We start from the raw sequence: 22828 nt of genomic DNA on the forward strand, positions 1-22828 counted from the left end.
ATATGCCACTGACTGTCTTTGAAATTGCCCCAGCCAATGCTCAAATCCAATCCGGGGACAAAACCGGGGACAGACTTGGTCCAGGGACAGTGTCCTCAATCCGGGGACTGTCCCCTGAATGTCTGGTCACCCTACTATAGAAAGGATGGACACCATGATCATTAGACCCCTAATCCCGTCTGCCCCCTTAGAAATCATGTGGTCAATGCTTGGACAGTTGGTCACATCACTGGCATTGGAGGTGTAAGACAGGTGTAGGCAGATTGGCACAATGCTGTGTGACATACTTTACAAGCTCTTCAGCGTTTAGGAGGCTGACACCACATGCATTTTTGACTCACCATTGTATTTGTAGGAAACAATATTAGTGTGTCCAGCTGATGCTCAACTGAAGAACTAATCGTCTATGAATTACCTTAATCTATGTGGCTTATTCCTGTATACCAGCTTTCTGGAATCCCATTGGATGGGTAAAATAAATAAGAACGTATATGGAAGACTTAAAGCAAAACTTTTTATTAGCAAAATTATGTAAAGTTTACACATCACACAGAAGTAGAAATCCAGCTGCCTGCCCTCAAATATTTGCAGATTCTTAAATTAGCTTTACAAGAATCCCCCATTGACCTCAGTAGCTGTAGACACTGTGGAGCAATTCAACCTCAAGGTTCAAAACAGAAGCACTGATGTCTTTCAGATTGTTCTCTTGGCAGGTCAGCTCCCCCTCCCAGAGATTCCATTCTGTGTTTACGTTACAACAGCCTTTATCAACAATTTTTAACAAGGAGGAACCCTTGAAATAGCTTTCAGGTCTCATGGAACCCTACTAAATACTGTATCCACTACTCTCGGGACATTAGCATGAATAGTAGGTTCGGCTCCGGCCTATCACAGCTCCGGAGCCGCGATACCCGGAATTAACTCTGGGACAACAGGCTGGAGGGGGAGACGAGGAGCGTTACGGGGGCTTCGATCTGAGGTAAGTAATACAAAATGAGCTAGTATGCTATGCATAATAGCTTATTATGCTTTGTCTTTTCAATTTTTTTTTAAGAGGGTTTACTTGCTCTTTACACTCCCCCTTGCACCCAAAAAAATGTGCACAGGGCACTAGGTATCCACCAATTTCTATACCAGCTTATTTGTAATTTTCTTGTCATAAAAAGGACCCAGCCAGTGTTTTCTTGGAGATGGCAAGATGTTCCCTGATATTTTGGGTGTGCCCCCAAGCCTCCCCCCAAGGAGAATGTTCCTGGAACATCTATTAATGGAGCTTCCCAGGGAACATCAACATTAGATGTCCAAACCAATTTATTTGACCCACTGGATTAGAAGGATCCGTGGCTCTCCAAGGCACTTGACTCATTCACTGATTCAGTAGGCATCTTACCTTGTCCTGTACAGTAAGCTTAATAGGGAACTCCCCCGAGAATAAACCCTCTATATAGCTTGTATTACTGCTTACTTTTGGGTAGTGTGTACATTGGGCAGCAGGGGCCAGAATAATGGCCTGGTGAGTCTACCGGTGCTATGCCAGAATGATGCAAATAGAGATCACCAACTGAACCATGGATAGAAATGTTTTCCTATTCATTTTTTTTATGCGTCTTCTCTAAGTGTTCTTTCCCATATGACGCAGCTTATTTTCAGAAGGCTTTCCATTTTAAACCAAATGCAAAAGTTTAGGTGTGGTGACTCCTGGGTCATTGTTCTGGCTGAGATTTCAGGCTTAGCATCCAGGTTGGCAATCTGTGCCATATACATAGATATGACAGATGTTTGGGTAGGAAAGGCAGTGCTCTGCCTTGGTCTGTTTCTGGTGAGCTAATATAGACCCAAAACACTGAAGACTAATATGCATGCAGATTTAGATTTATTTAAAATTTTGATGTTTTTGCAGCTTGCACTGATGTTGTTTTGTAGTGTAGGGTGACCAGACATCCCTGGCTTCCAGCAGGGGCGTTGCTATCTGCTAAAGATCTGGGTCTTGAGCCCATAGCAGCGGTCACCATCCCTTTTGAAGAGGACCAGCTGTGAGAGCGGTGATGTGGAACGGGCAGAGAGAGATGATGAGAGATGATGAGAGAGATGATGTCATCTCTGCTCGTCAGTCTGCCCGCTCGCTTCTCTCCTCTCTTCTGCCTCTCTCATACAGCCCGCCCGCCCACCACATCCACGGCCCGCTGGTTAGGCAGGGAACCTGCGACAAGAGACTCTGGCTATGGGCCCCAGATTTGGGCTATAGCCCAAATAGCCACCCCCTAGCGACGCCACTGGTTTCCGGGGACAGTCCCCGGACTGAGGACACTGTCTCCGAACCAGGTCTGTCCCCGGTTTTGTCCCTGGATTGGATTTGAATTTTGGCGTCCCATCCCTCCATACCTTACTTTTCAGCCTGACCGTAGCGGCTCCCACTGTCACAGGGATTGGAGCCTTGCTTTTAGTGCAAGGTCATGTGTTGCGGCAGGTTGCAGGCCGGCTGTAACTTTAAAGTGGAGTTCCAGCCAGGAATTTTTTTTAGCCCAAAAATCCCCCAAAAACATTGAAAAAAAATATTATACTCACCCAAAATATCTGTTGCTATGAAGTTCGTAATCTTCCTCTTCCGTAGCCGCGGTCTATCTTCTTCATCTTCTTCTAGTGAATGAAGCGCGCTGCTTTCTGGGAACTGTGTGTTCCCAGAGAGCAGCCGCCCATTCACAAGTCAGCGCGAGACTCGCGGCTTCACTGCCTGTTTCCCTTAGTGTGAATGGTGGCACGCGACCTGCACCGATCGAGGGATCGGCATCGGGGGGGGCCATCAGCGCGGGCGAGTAGGACAAGTAAGTGTCCTCATTAAAATGACTTTAAAAAAAAAAAAATCACTGGTGGAATCCTGCTTTAAGGGAGGACAGATGAATCCTGGTCTCCTGACACCTGACCTTGACGCACGCCACTTTCCCGCGTTGGAGAACAGTTTACTTCTATAAGGTAAGACAGTGCTCAGGGACCTCCTGACACCATAATAACTTAATTTCAATGAAGTCATTACGGTGCCTAACTTTCCCTTTAACATTTGTAGCCTTGTAACAGTTAGGTATTAATATTTGATTATTTATCTTCGAAAATATCCTTAGTGTTGTTACCATCCAATCTTTTACTGTTCTGAATTCTTTGGTAAAAATAAAATACAAAATATGGATTGAAAAGTTTTTTTTACTGTATATTATCTTTTTAACATTTGGTAGTCATAACCCCAAAATTCTAAGAAGTATTTTTTTTTTTAATCTCATGTTTTTATATATCATATAATCATTCCATAACCACATACACTGCATATATAACTTGAGGAAAATATGCTTATAAAATAGTTTACCATTTGGCAATAGCAAAAAAAAATACTGTTTTTATTGACGTATAACACTCACTTTTTCACTCTGCAAATTGGTTGCCAATAGTGTGCGCGTGTTATACGCTGATACTGCAATTTGGGCTGCCTTGGAGAGAACAGGGAGAGGGCGGGACGAGCGCTGTCAGGTTACATACAACGAGAATCTGTTTACTCAGCGGCCTCTGTAATAGGAAGTCCCGTCTCTTGGGCTGGCATTGGACCAGTGTTCTGTCTATCATAGAAGCTGGTCCAGGAGGCGGGGCTTTGAATTAAAGAGGCCGCTGAGTAAACAGGAGATTCTCGCTGTATGTAATCTGACGGTGCTCATCCCGCCCCCTCCCTGAGATTGATCATGCTACATTCATGGCAATGGGGAAGCTGCAGATGGGCATTAATCAAGCTGCTTTGATGGGCAATGGTGAGGCTACAGATGGGCATTGATCAAGTTGCATTGATGGGCAATGGTGAGGCTACAGATGGGCATTGATCAAGCTGCTCTGATGGGCAATGGTGAGGCTGCAGATGGGCATTGATCAAGCTGCATTGATGGGCAATTTTAAAGCTGCAGATAGGCAAAGTTCTTTATTTAAAATTTAAGTTTTTTTCCTGAAACTTCCCTCCTAAAATCAAGGTGTGTGTTATATGCTGATAAATACGGTATGTCCCCAGATTTCATTTAAAAAATCTGGTCATCCAATTGTAGTCCCATGTAAGTACTATAATCACTTTACAATTTCCTGGGGTTTTCTCAAGTAGGGAATGCTGTTTTAGGCAATGGTTAGTTGGGGAAGCTAGAGTATTTCTCCATTGCACCAGCGCTCCTAATGTAAAAAAGCTTGAAGCCCCCCACCCCCCAAACTTGTAATCCAGCGAAGCCTTCTTAGAACATATGTGTAAATATATATTGTAAACTGGAGGTATTTAGCTCTGTGGTAGATGTGCTCTTGTACAGTGAGATCAGGTCACGCAGGGGTTATAATTAAGGGCCTGGTAACCCACTTTTTTTAAACAAAAGTGAAAAACTCCATCCAGGATACCCACGCAGGGGTTTCACGTTCACTCAGCAACAAATAATGAAAAAATACAGAGCCAACAGATTTTTAGGCTCACTCAGCTTTGATTGCAGTACCGCTCTGCACTGGCCCACTCCTGGCCTCCAAATATGGTTATCCAGCCCCAGGGATGGACTGGCCATAGGGACTACAGGGAGTTTCCCGGTGGGCCGATGGCTCAGTGGGCCGTTTTTAAAAACAGAGATGCTGCTTGGACGACTTTTTCTAACGCCCTGGCAGCGCCCCAGTGTGAAAGCACTCAGGCTTTCACACTGGGACTGCAGCGGAAGCGTTTTTCAGTCGCTTTACATGCGCTATTTTTAGCCCAAAAACTCCTAAAAAACGCCTCAGTGTAAAAAGGGGTCCTACACTCACCCCCTCTCTTTTACACTTACTCTCTTTTTCTTACACTCACCCCCCTCTTTCACCCACCCCCTCTCACCCCCTTTCCCTCAACCCTCCCTCTCTCTCTCATTCCCCTCTTTCTCACCCTCTCATGATATACAATAATGGATGTAGGGGCCTTTTGGTGGGCGTGATTTTTTGGGAGGGTGGGGGCAGCATTTTATTGAATTAAAGTGGGCCGGTCTGGATGAAGTCCAGGGCCAAATTTTTGTCCCAGTCTAGCCCTGTTCAGCCCCCCCGGGTTTGCTCACTCTTTCGGAGACTTTCAGGGGGACTCCCTCCAGCCTCCCTGGACTCGCTAGCCGCATTGGCTTTCCCAGCCTCCCAGACCCTCTCTTGGTCACCCAGGCCCACGTTGCTGTCCCAACCTTCCCAGTCTATCGGGGAAGAAGTCCCCCTGATCAGCGATGCAGTCTCTAACAGAAACATCCAGGTCTTCTGACAGGGGTCTGTCTCCAAATGGCAGCAACTGCTCTGAGCTAAGCTCAGACCCGGCTTATAACAATCCTGACCACCTGTGCTCTCACACAGGTTGTAGGCAACTAGCAAAGCCTGGACACAGGACTAAAGGCTCTTTCCCACCCAATACTCTTTGGAACCTCCAAGCTTCCACCTCGATTTGGTATGACCAAATCCAAAGAAAACTGGTGATACAGTTTTCTCACAAAACATCTGTTGGGGCTCTTTAAACTGACTCTTTGAGAGTTCTGTGTCCTTATTAAACTCATTTATATAGTGGAAGTGACTCTCACTGTCAGTGCCGGGAAAAGATCATTCCGTGCCCAGGGTTAAAAATGCCAAATTGTGCCCCCCTTCATTATGTGCAGGCTTATGAGGAGGGGAGAGGGAGCTCAGCCTGTACCTCCTCCCAGCTCTTACCTCCTCTCCATGCCACTTCCTTGCGCTGGGCTGACAGAAGTAGTGATGCCATTGTCACTACTCCTGTCAGCCATCCCTTCTGCCCACCCCTTGTCCAAGCCCTGTTCACTGTCACAATATATACTGCATATATAAATCATTAACACATGTAGAGCACGAGAACCTTTTCCCTAATTCTGACCAAAATATGACAATTATTAAAATTTCGCAGATTTTGATAGATTTCCTTATAAACCGGATAATTCTGATGAAAAAATAGCAACTTCACCTGGCTGTTACTTGCAGGAAATGTCAGTTTGTCAGGTTTTCTTTTAACCATGAACCAAAAATAACTCATATTTGGAAGGAGAGCAGCATTCTGGACACTTGAAACACCCCTTGCCAATGTCCTGAAGAACTGAGTATTGGCTTCACTCACAATAAGGCTGCCTCTGTTGACTATGTGTGACAGGTACACTTTAATGAGCAATGTGTTTGGACTGGGAAGGAAATCTACATGCAGTTGGCAGGTCTGGCCACCTTGTTTCACACGGACTCCTCCGGTACAAGAGATCCCTTTCAACGTGGCTCTCTGATGTTTACATAGCACCTCCATCAGTTATTTCCATATATGTGAGACATTCATTGTGTCATTAGTAAAATTCTGCCATTGCTCTCCACACTATATATACCCGTTGTCTGCTAAAATTATACCTTGTCACTTTTGTGGTCTTATTTGCACTTTTTTGCAATATGTAAACAGAATAATTTCTAAAGCTGAAATAAGACTTTAAAGCTGAAATGTAATCTGTTTTTATTTTGCTTTCTGTTCCACTTCCCCTTTATTAACATGCCAATTACATAAAAAAATTTAAATAAATTATTACATACCTTATTTTATATCCTGTGTCATCATTACTGGATCTGTGTACTTCTTTATGCAATGCAGGCAGACCATAGCTAGTGGGAGGGGCCAGCACCCTTCCCCGACACACCTCTCAAGAGCTCTAATGTAAGCAGTAGGATGGCTCTTGTGAGGAGTTATGCAAATATCACAATACCTTGATAAACGGAAACCAATATCATGCAGTGGAAATTTCTAGACAAGGCCACATTTGCATGCAGACCATCCAAAACAATCATAATTGTTTTGCTACATTTTTTATCTCCACTCAAAGACCAGGATGTCTTATGATATCCAACAGTATGGAAGTTGCAAGCTTGTGCAAGCACCCCGAAGTGTCTGCTTTTAAAGTACATTTTTTGTCACATCGCTGGGGGCCTGTCCAAGATGGGGACCTGAACGGCCACACACTACGGAGCTCTGCTAGCCATTCAGACTTTTCTCCTTCTACTGGTACCCTACTGTGCTGAAAGTGAGTGTGTCTCACCCCGATGAGACGCCAGTCAGCAAAGGGAGTTCAGGGCAGAGGTAGACTGCTCCGTTTTCCGCCGATCGAGGAGCTCCCGCTCCCCGCTGCCTACGTGGAGCCTTGTGGTAGGAGGAAGAACAGCATGGCATCCCAAACTGACCCACCAGAGGATACCGTGCCGCCCCGAGCTTTGTGGCAGACATTATGTCGGCAATTGCCACCTGCCAATCCGCACTGATCAAGTCTCTGAAGCAGAGCAGCGTATCAGCGCGGCGAAAGACACAGTGATAAAGCACTCCTCTACACTCCGCACCATTTAAACCAAAATTAAAGCGTTGGAGTACAAAGTGGATGACGCTGAGAATCGTAACAGGAGAAACAACTTACGTATTGTGGGTTTTCCGGAGGGGGTGTAGGGTCCGAATCCCACGATGTTCATGGAGGATCTCCTGTGCAATCTACTGCCTAACTCCCAATTCTCTCCCTACTATATGGTTAAGAGGGCCCACCAAGACCCGCCTTGGCCTGGGCCTGTGGGGTCCCTCCCATACTTTCATCTTGTGTCTCCTCAACTTCCGGGACCGAGATGAGGTGCTGCGGGTATCAAGTACGCAGGGAGACTTATGGTACCAGAATGTTAAACTGCTAATTTTTCCGGATTACTCCATTGAGACTCATCGCTGTCATCGCTGCCTTTCTGTAAATGTTAGTTAAAAGGACATTAAATGCTCAGGCTTTTTAAAGCACTTGCAGCTAATTTAATGTGGTTCTAAAGCCTATTTTTTTTACCTTAACATATTCCCTGCATTAAGGTAAAAAATGTTTAGGCAGCAGTATTGCCACCTCACCCCTCTTATACTTGAGTCTTCATTCGATCCAGCACTATGCCCGTCTATAGCGGTTCTGTCTTCTCTCCCCACCCTCACAAACTTTTACTGAGGCAGCAGTAGTCATTGGCTCCCACTGCTATCAGACAAATCCTGTGATGAAGGTGTGGGAGGCCTTGTCTGTGTCTATAGATGCAGGCAGCACAGCTTGGGATCAAGCACGCATGAGTGCCCCTAGCAAGTGGTTTGCTAATTGGGCACTCGGAATGTAGAAGGAGCCAGAAGCGCTGGCAGGGGACTCCAGAAGAGGAGGTTCAAGGCTGCTCTGTGCAAAATCACTGCACAGATCAGGAAAGTATAACATGTTTGTTTGTTATAAAAAAAAAAGACTGCAATCGCTTTAATCACTTATTTGGTATAAACCTGTACAGTATCTTTAATCCTACCTATTCTCCTGTTTAAGTTGGTGCCATGACCGCTGTCTCGGGTTTCCTGTTTCAGGGTGGCTCTTTTCTCTTGCAGTGTCCTATGGAGCCACCCTTAGCATGCAGGGCAGTGTAGCTCATAAATATGTAGCTGGTTTGTGGCAAAGAAAATCTGTTACCATCCCCCCACCATGGATACTTACCAATGCTGTGCTCCCTAGCTCTTTTGGAATTTCCTGTTTCCAAATACTATGGACCAAATTCCTAAGATACTGTGCTCGGACCTAAGAAGCCAGTCATTAGACAAGAACACTGTTATTTGGGAAGGGGGTAGTGGAGAAGGCCATTGTGGAATCTCCAACATGGATTTCCGACATAAACCCTCTGTAAATTCCAACATGGATTTCAAGCATGAACTCTCAGGCCCAAATTCACAAAGAAGATACGACGGCGTATCTCCAGATACACCGTCGTATCTCTGAGTTGTGCCGTCGTATCTATGCGCCTGATTCATAGAATCAGTTACGCATAGATTTCTATTAGATCCGATCGCAAATTCACGAACGTACGCCCAGCCGACGCAGTACAGATACGCCGTTTACATTAGGCTTTTCCCAGTGTAAAGTTACCCCTGCTATATGGTGGCGTACATGCGGCGTACCAATGTTAAGTATGGACGTCGTTCCCGCGTCGAATTTTGAATATTTTACGTTGTTTGCGTAAGTCGTCCATGAATGGGGCTGGACGTAATTTACGTTCACGTCAAAACCAATACGTCCTTGCGGCGTATTTGGAGCAATGCACACTGGGCTATGTCCACGGACGGCGCATGCGCCCTTCGTGAAAAACGTCAATCACGTCGGGTCATGGATATTTTACATAAAACACACCCCCCTGTTCCACATTTGAATTAGGCGGGCTTACACCGGCCGATTTACGCTACGCCGCCGCAACTTACGGAGCAAGTGCTTTGAGAATACAGCACTTGCCCGTCTAAGTTGCAGAGGCGTAACGTAAATCGGATACGTTACGCCCACGCAAGGATACGCCGATGTACGAGAATCTGGCCCTGTGTAAACTCCAACATGGACCTTACACAGGATTTAGATACCACAGGATGAGTATCAGGTGGTAGGGAGACAATTGTTTTTTACTTGAATGGGTAAAGTGACAAATTCCCTTCAAGAGCATGCTGGATATGAAATCCAAGGACACCCCCAACGTGTAAGCCCAATTTTAGACTTGGTAAGGATCTGGCTGTTTTGAGCTTCCGTAGTAGGTGATAGGAAGCCCATCTAACCCTCACAAAGGCTCATTATTGCACCCAGAGATTTTCCAATTAGTTAAATACTTGAATATATTTGTGCAGTGGGACAGATCCTTTCCTATTGAGAGGAGGGTGGTTCAAACTGGTCATGTTTGCCCAAATTGTGTGCTAGAGTCTGGCAGGTCTATCAAGCATTGGTTGCCATTATTTTCTGAGGTTAGCCTAAAGTTGGCCATACACAAGAAAATTTTCGGTGGAAACATTCATTCAATTTTATTGAAAAATTAATATTTGTTTTCAACCACAGTGATGAGAAAATTTGAAGGAGCAGGATTGAAAATGTTTCTCGAATAAACAAATTTCTAACAGTCTGTGTGATTTTCATGCCATTTGTTCCAAAATCAAATGTTAAAGGCAAATACAATTTTCAAGTACTTTTAAAAGACATTTAAAAGTCAAATCGTGTATTGTACTGAGAATTTAGAGTCCATTCAAAAATCTACCAGCTTAAAGTATATCTAAAGTCGGCAGTCAAGGATCGCTTAATTCAATTCAGGATTCTACAACGGGTGTATTTAACGCTGCAACGGCTGAACAAAATTTATCATGGGGCCTATCCTAGCTGTTGGAAATGTGGTACTCTAGAGGCCGGTTTCTGTCATATGTTGTGGTCCTGTCCCATAGTGCACTCTTTCTGGGTAGAGGTGACGCAATATATAGCCTCGCTGTTAACAATCCCAATCCCGCTGACTGTACCAGTCTGCTTGCTGGGCCTGGTGGGCTCTTTAGCGCACCGCACAGCAACTAAGACCCTCATAGGACTTCTGCTCTTTTACGCCCGTAAAGCAATATTGCTAAAATGGAAACATTTAGATGCGCCCTCTCTGAACTCTTGGAAAGCTTTGGTCAATTCTACAATACCATTATATAAAGCCACATACGACTCCCGTGGGTGTATTGCTAAATTCGATAAAGTGTGGAAATTATGGCTTGAATTTGCCTCTACTAATGCTGCTCAAGAATAGACGGTTTATCTGATACACATTAACTACCCCTTCCGTGCTAACACCTGCTAAGACCCTCCTGACACCCATATAGTTGAACCCTTGGTTTTCTAGGCCTAGTACCAATGTTCCCTCTTGAGAAACCTCACCCCTATCAAAGACGAGTAGCACATTCTCCTTTCATAATTTCTCCAAATGGAGTGGTTGAGCAGTGATTTTATGTTTGTTATTTTTTTCTGTGGCTAACAGCACTGTTTAGGCATATAACCTGTTGTTAGGTACCGATTTACGTGGTACTTATTGAGCCGGGGAATGCCCCAAGGCTCTGTTTTTGTAAATCTATTAAAAATCAATATAGAGAATTAAAAAAAAATATATGTAAAGTCAAACTTTTTTTTTACGTTTTGGATAGAGTGGGGAGGGATTAGAATACCTGTCAGTTTTTATTGCTGTCTGTGCCTCCGTTTTGGGATATTCAGCCGCTCTGTTTGTCATGTTTACCATTAACAATTTATCAGTGAAAATAATGGAAAATCCTACATTTTGGGTTGTCCCAGAACAGTAATAGAGGGGAAATCTTCCAATGGCTATGGGCAGGGCCAGTGCTGCGCCCCTAGGCAAGATCAGCTACTTGCGCCCCCCCCGCCCCCCCGAATGATCTCTTATAAGTATAAATGGGGGAGGCAACCTGTTAGTCTGTCAGTGTTCTTGTTTTTTTCTAATGGAATTTTTATTATTATTTCACTGTGTGCCATTAGAAAAAAAATAGTGTGGGGGGGGGGGGGGTAAGAGAGAGAGAGAGAGAGAGAGAGAAGGGGGATGAGAGAAAGAGGGGGGTGTGTGAGAGAGAGAGGACTCCTTAGCCCTCTCCAAATCTCTTTCTGCGGGTTGGTGTGTGTGGTGCCTGTTAGTTTACAAGCGAGGAGTAGGATGTTCATGATGCCCAGCAGCGGGCAGGACCCGTTATCCTTCTTGACCCGAGGGTGCTCTGCTCCTTTCAGCCGATTCTTGGCTGTTTGCGTCTCCTGTCCAGTGGTGTCACTAGGGTTGGTGTAACCGGGTGTGATTAAACATGGTGTCACCCCCCTCTACCAACTATAGTTGCCTCTCAGTACAGGCCTTCTCCCTCACTACAGACCCCTCTCTCCACTAAGTATTGACCCCTCTCCTTCAGTACAGACCCCCTCTACTCTAAGCTCAGACCCCCTTCACCAGATAGTCCCCCTTCATTATAGACCCCCTCCCTCAGTACAGACCCCTTCTCCATTAAGTATAAACCCCCCTCCACCAATTATAGTCCTCCCTCAGTACAGACCCCTCCATCGGTAAACCCCCCCCCCCTCATTACAGACTCTTCCATCAGTCAGACCACCCCCTCTCCATCAGTACAGACTCCCCTTAGTAAAGACCCCTCCATCAGTATAGACCCCCCTCAGTACAGACACCCCCTCAGTACAGACCCCTTCATCAGTACAGACCCCCCCCCCCTCAGTACAGACCCCTTCATCAGTACAGACCCCCCCCTCAGTACAGACCCCTTCATCAGTAAAGACACCCCCTCAGTACAGACCCCTTCATCAGTACAGACCCCCCCCCTCAGTACAGACCCCTTCATCAGTATAGCCCCCCTCAGTACAGACCCCTCCATCAGTACAGACCCCCCTCAGTACATACCCCTCCATTAGTATAGAACCCCCCTCCTCCTTATGCACCTGGGCGGCGGTAGGAGGAGGATTAGGTGTGCAGGAGAGTTGCTTGCTCAGACTGTCCCCTGGGACCCAGGATCCTTGGCCGCCCTCAGGATAGTGTCATCCGAGTGCGGGCCGCACCCCTCACACCCCCATAGCGACGCCACCGCTCCCATCCTAGTCTTCCGGGGCCCCCAGTCAGTCTGTCCTCCGGGCTGCTGTCACTTGATGTTAGAGCGGAGGTTCGAGAAGCAATCCAGGCTTTGGGAGGCGCCGCCACCCCCACTGCTGCCCAACTGTTCGGGGGTCAGCGAAGCGGTGGAGCTCTTCTCCCTTCTGGGGCTCTCAGGCCTAGCTATCCCTCGCTGTTCGCCTTCCCTGCGTCCTTCGTCTCTGGGGCCGCCCGCTCACCGCGTGGAGTCAGATACCCACACCTCGAGGACACCACTGTTCGAAGCCCCGCTCCCACCACCCCCGAACCAGGACTCTCCATGACAACCAGTGGCCCTAGGCGGCTGTCTAGTTCACCTAGTGGTAGCACCAGCCCTGGCTATGGGACATGTGAAGGGAAAACTCTACAGTGGGACACAGATGGCAAAAAATACTCTATCCAAATTTTAGAAAATGCAGTTTCATTTCCGGCACGTAACACTCTTTGTTGGTTGTGCTCTCACCCAAACTGTCAAACCATCAATGGCTGGTGTCATAACTGATCACATGTTCAGCATCATGACAGTTGTAGATTAAACAGAGGCAAAGATGGCAGCTTCCTTGGCTGAAAACGATAGGAGGGTTTACTTACACTTTAAGTCTACCGAAAATAAATACTCCAATTATGGTTGAATCACCATTAGCTTCTTATATTCCTCGGGGTCTTTGGGCCTAAGATCCTTTCTACTGGTTTCCCAACTTCAATCATCTGCCTCAATCATTACAAAGGTACCGTATTTATCGCATATACCGCGCACCCCTAAAGTGGCCCCCAATCCTGTGGAAAAAAGTTTTTTTGTTTTTTTTGTACTTACAGTTTTGGTGTCTTGCGCGGAGTCCCATCGGCGGCCTCGTCGGGTCCAGCGTCCTTCTGCGGCTTCGCGTGTCCTCTTCGGCGGGTCCGGCGTCCGTCTTCGGCGGGTCCGGCGTCCGTCTTCGGCGGGTCGGGTGTCCTCTTCGGCAGGTCAGGTGTCCTCTTCAGCGGGTCGGGTGTCCTCTTCGGCGGGTCCGGCGTCCTTCTGCGGCGTCCTCGCGTCCTCCCCGCTCATTTCCCGCGCCGAGTTTGAATACTGCACCGACATATACAGAGCGCAGTACACTCGTGTATTGTCGGCAATGCTCGGCTACCCGCGCTGATGTCCTGTACGTCCAGGACGTGAGCGCGGAAGGAGCCGAGACTGCCCGACTATACCCGAGTGTACTGCGCTCGGTATATGTCGGCGCAGTATTCAAAACTCGGCGCGGGAAAGCGAGTATCGGCGTATACCGCGCACCCACGATTTTGCCCTGATTTTCAGGGCAAAAAAGTGCGCGGTATACGCCGATAAATACGGTAACTTCCTAAATGTTACCTAGGGATTTTTTAGTAGCGATTGCAGAACAAAAGCCTTATTATGAGTAGTATAGATTGTGCTGCGGACTCTCTGGTTTTGTTAAAGAGGTCATCAGGGCCTGCCTGTTCTCATGTCTTTTCACCAAAGGATTGTGCTGCATATTTTGGTCAAGTAATGGCAGCGTCTGCCGGCCACATCAGAGTAGACAACATTTTGGCAAGTCGCAGCTAACAATTATTTCCCCGATATTCTCATCAGTTTGCTTCTCTGTCATATTCTCCTTTCCCAGAAACCACAAAAGCACGGTCAGAATGTAAAGACATAAACAGCTTTCTCTGCCAGGTAGTGTAAGGGGATTCCTAGTATAAGAAAGTGGTATAAGAAAATTTGTTTTCAGAATTTATTTTGTTTATTCAAGTTCGTATCAATTCAAATTCCATTAGAAATTTAATTTATTGTATTCAAATTTTCGAATTTTGGAAGATGGTTGTATTATTATATTCTTTCTATTCTGTTCTATTGATTTTTTCTATTCTATTCTATGTTTTTCTATTATTATAGTCTATTCGAATTTGAATTTATTCTATTCAAAATTAGAATTTCGGACAAAGGTTATATTCTTTCGATTTAATTCTATTCTATTGTTTTTTTCTATTCTATTCTTTTCTACTCTATTCTTTCTTTTCTATTTGAATTAAAATGTATTATATTTGAAATAAAAATTTCAGAAGATGGTTATATTCCGTGGCGGCTGGTTCTGTATATTTTGAGGGTGGCAGCAAACAAGGCATCCTGCCACCCCCACCAGTCGGCCCTACACGGGGTCCAGACGAAGACACGTGACCCTGTGTCGTAACGCGTAGGGATTGGACGGATGTACACCTGGAGTGACTTAAGCTGGCGCTGTGGACGCATGCGTGGAATTCCTTATATGACAGCGTCGCGCACGTCGCCGCGTCATCATCGCGGCGACGGCGCGACACGTCATCGCGAGGGGATTTCGGCGCAGATTTCGATCCGATGGTGAGTACACTCCATCGGATCCAAATCCTCGCAAATCCTCGAGAGGATTTATCCGCGGAAACGGTCCGGTGGACCGTATCCGCGGATAAATCCTCTCGTGTGTACTAGGCCTCACGGTACTTTTCTATTGGAGCCCCTCCTTTTGTTCTCTTTTTCTCCATCCGGGTCTGAGTACTGTTTGGATTAGCTAAGGAGACGTTTTACCAGCCTGAAGGAAGGAGTAGCTGTGATTATCCATAGAGGACTGCCAGTGTGGTTTATACTACATGCCTTTTACTATCGGCCTGGAGGTAAGAGTCCTCTGAGCCCAGTGAGGGATACGTTTAACCATCTGTTAATCACCAGCATCTTATTGATTGGAAATTCAGCCATACCAGCATTTCCATTTGGCAGCACTTTTTTATGTCATTTATTTTGGGAATATTTTGCACATCATCACTTTATTATTTCTATTTAGCATTAGTGCTATATTGGTTCTTATTCACTTTTATGTGATTTTATTGCACTTTATTGCTGGACTCATTCATTACTGAGCTTGTTAGCTCTCTTATTATTATTATTTATCGTATTAATCACTTATCACTTTTAGTTTGGTCCCCATTGTGGTTACACTTATCATATCTGTGTGATACGTTGCACAGAATCCCACTTATTATTGATTAATTTGCTATTGTCACGCAATTGGGTGGGTTGAGGGTGCAGAGCCCACTCTTTTTTAAAGCCAATTAGATTCTCTGGCTCTAATCACATAATCTATGCATGTACATGCACATGGATTAGGAGGGCGGCCTCAAATGGACGGCCGCCACTGGTTATATGCTCTCTTTTTTATCCTATTCTATTCTTTTTTTTTTTCAATTCCATTCCTTTATTTTCTATTCTATTTTGTTCTGTTTTTCTATATTCTTTTCTATTCAGTTCTATTATTTTATTTTCTATTCTATTCCTTTCTTTTTTATTCTATCAATTATTTTCTATTCTATTGTTTTCCATTCTTTTATTTTGTATTCTGTTCTGTTTTACTCTATTATATCATATTCCTTTATTTGCTGTTCTATTTTATTATTTTCTAAAAATTCTAATTTGATTCGAAAACTATTTCAATTCGAATTGTGTTCCAAATTTTTGTTTTTTATTTCGGATTAATTCAAATTTGTTACTATTGCAATTCAGTAATTTGAATACATCCGAGTTTCCAAATAACGAAAAATTAATCCACATTTCGATTCGGAATGAAACGAACCACACATGTCTAATAGTGGGTGCAGAAAGCAAAAGTGACTGAGAGGAATACGTATGGTGTACAAAGAGGACAGTCTTGAAAAACGAATAAAAAAGAAAGTCATGAAGAATATATATAAAAAAAAAAAAAAAAAGGATCCTACTTCTGGTAGTGGCTATGGGCAAGATTCACAAAAGAGATACGACGGCGTATCTCCTGATACGCCGTCGTATCTCTGTTTCTATCTATGCGAATCAGTTACGCGTAGATATCCATAAGATCCGACAGGTGTAATTGTTTTACACTGTCGGATATTAGGATGCAGTACCGCGGCCGCCGCTGGGGGGAGTTCGCGTCGTAAACCAGCGTCGGGTATGCAAATTAGGAGTTACAGCGATTCACGATGGATTTTCGCGTTCGCTTTGTCGCTGCTAGTCTAGTTTCCCGTCGCAAAGTTAGTCGTCGTTTGACCTGCCCTAACTTTACTCAGCAAACGTATTGCTGTTTAAAGTATGGCCGTCGTTCCCGCGTCGAAATTTAAAAATGAACGTCGTTTGCGTAACACGTCCGGGAATACGGAAGTACGCTACGCGCGTCGCCGTTCGAAAAAATGACGTCACGGCGCGCAAAGCACGAAGGGAATTGCGAAACTGAGCATGCGCAGTAGGTCCGGCGCGGGAGCGCGCCTAATTTAAATGGCACACTCCCATTTGAATTGGCCAGCCTTGCGCCGGAGGCCGCCGGCGTAGGTTTTCATTGCAAGTGCTCTGTGAATCAGGCACTTGCGATAAAAACTTGCGGCGGTGTAACGTATCTACGATACGTTACGCCGCCGCTCACCTACGTGAATCTGGCCCTATATTACTATGGTGTCACACTATAATATTCTATTGTTTGAGTGATGGTGTTATTGGTATTATGTTGGTGGTATATTATTGTGGTGCTGATGGTAGGCAATACGACTAAAGTTTTAAAATGACTGTATTATATTTTATTTATTATAAATATAAATTATATATTATTTTATTATTTGATTTAATAAATCAATTATACATTTATTCACTTACCTTAAAAAGTTACATAATATAATTTACGAGCTTGCCAAAATAAATTCAGCATGATGATGAGTATCCTCCTTCAATGACTATGACTTGCACCATGAGTGTGGGAGTGAAGGCCTGTATGCTCCTGGTTTTGTGGCCACTTTGTGGGCTATTTAATTGGTAAGTAATCTTACTGAAAATTCATCTGATGAAACGTTGCACTCAGTGTCTCCGGGGAATTTATCATCTTGCAAAGGAAATAAACCATAAAATCGGTAATATGAGGAATTCGCGGGCTGCAGCCCAGATGCGCTACTGAGAATTTGATGGTCATTTTAATGATTTTGTTTTGCTCAGTTTTGTGACATTGCCATATGAGTCAGTTCCATATAACTATGCCTAAGCCAAGAACAAACAATCGTTCCTTACAAATACTGTATTTAGTAACAGTTACTAATAAAGTGTATCTCAATTTTTTTTTCTGCTTTGAATACATAGTGGAAGGGTTAGAACCCCTGTTCTGTGTTTATTGCTGTTTGTGTTATGCCTGGGGGCATTCATCTCCTGTATTTACCCTGGTGACCAATATCACTGGTACAGAGAGTGGCAGGAAGTCCGACATTTTTCAGTTGTCATAGGCACAGGAAGTTAATGGAATCCTCCAATGGGGCCACCTTTTCCAGTCACATTCCTCCACCCCAAACTCTATCATCCATGTCTTTATGGTCCTTGCTTTGTGCACTGGTTCAAATCATTTGGTGGAGGGGGGATTATGGTTGTTTTTCAGGGGTTGGGCTTGGCCCCTTAGTTCCAGTGAAGGGAACTCTTAAGGCCCCGTACACACGACCGGATCTGTCCGCTGGGATTTATCCGCGGATCAGTTCCAGCAGATAGATCCGGTCGTGTGTAGGGCCTAGCGGACATTTTCAAGCGGACATTTGTCCAGCCGACGGTTTTCCAGCGGATAAAAATTTCTTAGCATGCTAAGAAATCTATCCGCTGTAAACCTGTCCTTCGGACTTATCCGGTCGTCTGTACAGACTCACCGGATAAGTCCGTCCGATCCCCATCCCTCGCATGCGTCGAAATGATTAGACGCATGCGTGGAAGTATTTACCTTCCAGGGTCGCGCACGTCGCCACGTCATCATCGCGGCGACGGCGCGGCCACGTCACCGAGGATGTTTTCCGCAGGGATTTTGATCTGATGGTGTGTACAGCCATCAGATCAAAATCCGCAAGCGGACATATCCGATGGAAACGGTCCTGCGGACCGTTTTCATCGGATATCCGCCCGTGTGTACAGGGCCTTAAGGCGTCAGCATACCAAGACATGTTGGACAATTTCATGCTCCCAACTTTGTGGGAACAGTTTGGGGATGGCCTCTTCCTGTTCCAACATGACTGCCCACCAGTGCACAAAGCAAGGTCCATAAAGACATGGATGAGCCAGTTTGCAGTGGAGGAACTTGACTGGCATGCAGAGTCCTGACCTCAACCCAATAGAACACATCAGTGTCTGACCTCACAAATGCTCTTCTGGAAGAATGGTCAAACATTCCCATAGACACACTCCTAAACCTTGTGGACAACCTTCCCAGAAGAGTTGAAGCTGTTATAGCTGCAAAGGGAGGACCAACCCAATATTGAACCCTACGGACTAAAGCCTCGTACACACAATCGGATTTTCCGCAGACAAAGTGTCACACTTTTGTCTGAAGGGCGTGTGCCTGGATTTTGTCTTGCATACAAACTGCAACGGATTTTCAGACATTCTGTCAACACACAATTGCCGTCGGAAAATCTGATCGTGTGTACGAGGCATGAGAGTCTGATCTATGTATGCTGGTTACACTATGAATAGTCTAGGGACACAGGGACAGGCAGGGGGGCCACATGCGGCCCCTGTCCCTCTATCTAGGTTTTCGCATCACTGCGTATTGTTATTTATCTTCCGAATGAATCCTACAATTCATTATTCTTCATATTTGAACTGCAGATTGCCATTCTTTAAAACCGTTCATGCTTCTCCTGTAATACACAGAGGCTTTCATCGCGATTAGAAGCCCATTAATAAAGTCACCCTTCATTACCAATACTTCAAAGTTGGATTGTCTAAGTAATTACTGAATAATCAACACTTATTCTTTCTTGTGCAGATGCAGCAGCTGGAAAGACAAGTGATTGACGCAAATCGGCGGGCAGAACAAGCGTATGAGCAGGTAATTGTAAATAACGTTTATGTTGCATCTGTCAGCTGTCTTGTAATTGAAAAATGATGTTACATTGCAGTAAGTGCCCCACATGAAGTCTTGATGTATAGGTGTGTATGAATTAAAGGGGGTTTTAGCAGAAGCAGAACGTGCGTGGGTTGTCACCTTCCAGGCAGTGGTGGCTGGTGCTCAAAAAATTTTGGGGGACGCAAACAAACTAAAAAAAACCCCCACCAATTGCAGCCACTGTGCCCATCAATTGCCACCACTGTGCCCATCTATTGCCACCACTGTGCCTATCAATTGCCACCACTGTGCCCATCAATTGCCACCACTGTGCCCATCAAATGCAGCCACTGTGCCCATCAAACAAAGCCACTGTGCCCATCAAGCAAAGCCACTGTGCCAAACACAGCTACTGTGCCATCAGACGCAGCCACTGTACCCATAAATTGCCACCACTGTGCCATCAAACACAGCCACTGTGCCCATCAAATGCTGGCAGTGTGCCCCATCAAATGCTGCCAGTGTGCCCATCAATTGCTGCTACTTTGCCCCATCAGATGCTGCCAGTGTGCCCATCAATTGCCGCTACTGTGCCCCATTAAATGCTGCCAGTGTGCCCATCAATTGCCACTACTGTGCCCCATCAGATGCTGCCAGTGTGCCCATCAATTGCTGCTACTGTGCCCCATCAAATGCTGCCAGTGTGCCTATCAATTGCCGCTACTGTACCCCATCAGATGCTGCCAGTGTGCCCATCAATTGCCGCTACTGTGCCCCATAAGATGCTGCCAGTGTGCCCATCAATTGCCGCTACTATGCCCCATCACATGCTGCCAGTGTGCCCATCAATTGCCGCTACTGTGCCCCATAAGATGCTGCCAGTGTGCCCATCAATTGCTGCTACTGTGTCCCATCATATGCTGCCAATGTGCCCATCAATTGCCACTAATGTGCCCCATCAAATGCTGCCAGTGTGCCCATCAATTGCTGCTACTGTGCCCCATCAGATGCTGCCAGTGTGCAAATCAATTGCTGCTACTGTGCCCCATCATATGCTGCCAGAGTGCCTATCAATTGCCGCTACTGTGCCCCATCAGATGCTGCCAGTGTGCCCATCATTTGCCGCTACTGTGCCCCATCAGATGCTACCAGTGTGCCCATCAATTGCCGCTACTGTGCCCCATCACATGCTGCCAGTGTGCCCATCAATTGCCGCTACTTGTCCCCACCCCTTTCCTGACCGGCCTGTCTGCGTGCTTGGATAAGGGTCTGGTATGGAATTGGGGGGACCCCACGCCGTTTTTTCGATGTAGGGGGTTCCCCTTGAAATCCATACCAGACCTAAGGGCCTGGTATGCCCCTGGAGGGGGAACCCACGCCGTTTGTTTTATTAAAAATTTGGCGTGGAGTTCCCCTGTGGGAGGGAGGTGCTTGCCTTAGAACAGGTTCACACTGGGGCGACTTCCTGTAAAGTTGCCTCACTGTGAACGGGGATCTGACTTGGAGGCGTTTTCCATTGAAATCTATGGGTACAAGTCGGATTGAAGTAGTACCAGGAACCGTTTTTCAAGTCGGAGCGACCGCAGTAGTGTACATTAAAGGGGAGTTCCAGCCAATTTGCATGTTTATTAAAAGTCAGCAGCTACAAAAAGTGTAGCTGCTGGCTTTTAATAAACAGACACTTACCTTCTCCAGCGCTCCAGCGACGCGCCGGCCGGGGCTCCGCTCCTCTCCCCCCCTTCCCGGTCGGCGTCTTCATTCTCAGTGTGGGCACCCGGCCGTGACAGCTTTCGGCTTAACGGCCGGGCACCCACTACGCATGCGCGAGCGGCACTGCGCATGCGCGAGCGGCGCGGCCCGGCGCTGCGCCGTGTAATTGGCCAGGAGATCGCCTAGGACCTGTGGCGTGTCCTAGGCGATCGCCTACAGCAGCCCCTTCCTGAAGGCGATTAAGCTTAGTCGACTACAGGAAGGAGGAAGTGGGACAGGAAGTCCCACTCTTCCTGAAGCCCCCACTCCCCCCCCAAAAAAATTACATGCCAAATGTGGCATGTAAGGGGGAGAGGAGTGGGTTAAGAGGAAGTTCCAAATTTGGGTGGAACTCCTCTTTAAGACGGCTCCATTCACTTACATTCATTTCTTCATGCAGCGTGACTTGAGGCGACCTAAAGTCGGATCCCAGGTCGCCCCAGTGTGAACCGGCTCTTACTTACATTTTTTTCACTATCTTTTTGTAAAAAAAAAACATAATTTTCTTTTGAACTTTAACATTTTATGTTAACTGTATGATTCACTTTACTCAAATAGAACTTGCCAAGACATTTGCTTCTGGAAAATACCATAATCCTAAACACCTCTTAGGCGTCGGCCAAACAGAATGTCACTGGGCTGTAAAGTCAATGGAGAATCTTTTGCCCTTATAAAATCGACACGTGCCAGCCTACGTCAAGCAGTTACTAGAACTTTCTTGTCATTAGGTAAACACTATCCTTGTAGGAAAGCAATATTTGGGGGATTTATCATTAAGTTTAGTTTTGGCACTTAAAGTGGTATTAGGCCCCTTTCACAAATGCCTTCAGGTTGTTTCATCAGTTCAGTCGCACGTTTTAGGAGGGGTGGCTTCGCCATGATAGGATTGAAGATAAAAGGGAGTGGTGTTTGCCTGCCCCCTTCCCATCCAGACAAAGGTACGTGACTTGCCGTTGCGAAACGTGTCTTCATGGTCACTTGACGCCACTTGAGTGATCCCCCATCCAGCGGGGCCTTGGAGAGCCGGAAGCTGTATGTTGGCTACAAACAAAACGTAGCCGTTCCGCTTGAAAGTGCCGCGGAGTATTCCGAATATACCGCACTGTTTATACTTTTTTACACAATGCGGAGCATTAACCCCTTAAGTTCCACATACAGACTGATTATACTGTTGTGGGTTTAGTAACACTTTACATACTCATTTTATATCTAAAATTAAAAAGAGATGTATACTTTAGGGTGACCACGTGTCTCGGATTGCAGGTCTGTCCCAGGCACATTCATTCCAGGACAATACAGTGTCCCAGGATGAAACTGACACAGCCACCCCCCCCCCCCCCCCGGGCCAATCTGATGCCCCCATAAAAGGCCGCTTTACTCACTGACTACTTGTCCTGGCCGGGAATCCCTGGAGGAGCACAATCCCGCCCCCTGCTTGTGATTGGAGAAATCTCGCCTTGTGTCCAATCACTGTGCTGTGATTCGTTACAGCACAAGCTGATTTTTGGGAAGGGGGGTGTCCCTGAATGGTAGTTTGGAAATGTGGTCACCCTGGTATACTTCCCTGCTCTTTGAAGAGATATTGCAGAGAACGACCACGCCGCGCCCCTGCACAATTAGGAAGCAGCAGGATTGCCGCTGATCTACTGCCCTCTGAAAAGCGATTTGTAGAGGATCACTTTTCAGACAGCGGTAGAGACTGCTGCCTGTGTGAAAGAGCTGTAAATGTACAGTATAGAAAACAAAATACCTTTGCTGAT

The 22828-nt window shown here is 46.0% G+C and overlaps 1 protein-coding gene across 1 annotated transcript in view; it reads left to right on the forward strand.

Annotated features, from left to right (window-relative positions):
- PLEKHH2 (pleckstrin homology, MyTH4 and FERM domain containing H2) overlaps positions 1-22828 on the forward strand; it is a 245318-nt gene that overhangs the window by 99324 nt on the left and 123166 nt on the right. The window contains exon 3 of the mRNA XM_040351535.1: positions 19260-19322. Within this exon, the coding sequence (XP_040207469.1) occupies positions 19260-19322 (63 nt within the window). The remainder of the gene's footprint in view (positions 1-19259; positions 19323-22828) is intronic.

This window comes from Rana temporaria, chromosome 4 (genome assembly GCF_905171775.1).
Source record: "Rana temporaria chromosome 4, aRanTem1.1, whole genome shotgun sequence".
In the NCBI taxonomy this organism is placed as follows: Eukaryota; Metazoa; Chordata; class Amphibia; order Anura; family Ranidae; genus Rana; species Rana temporaria.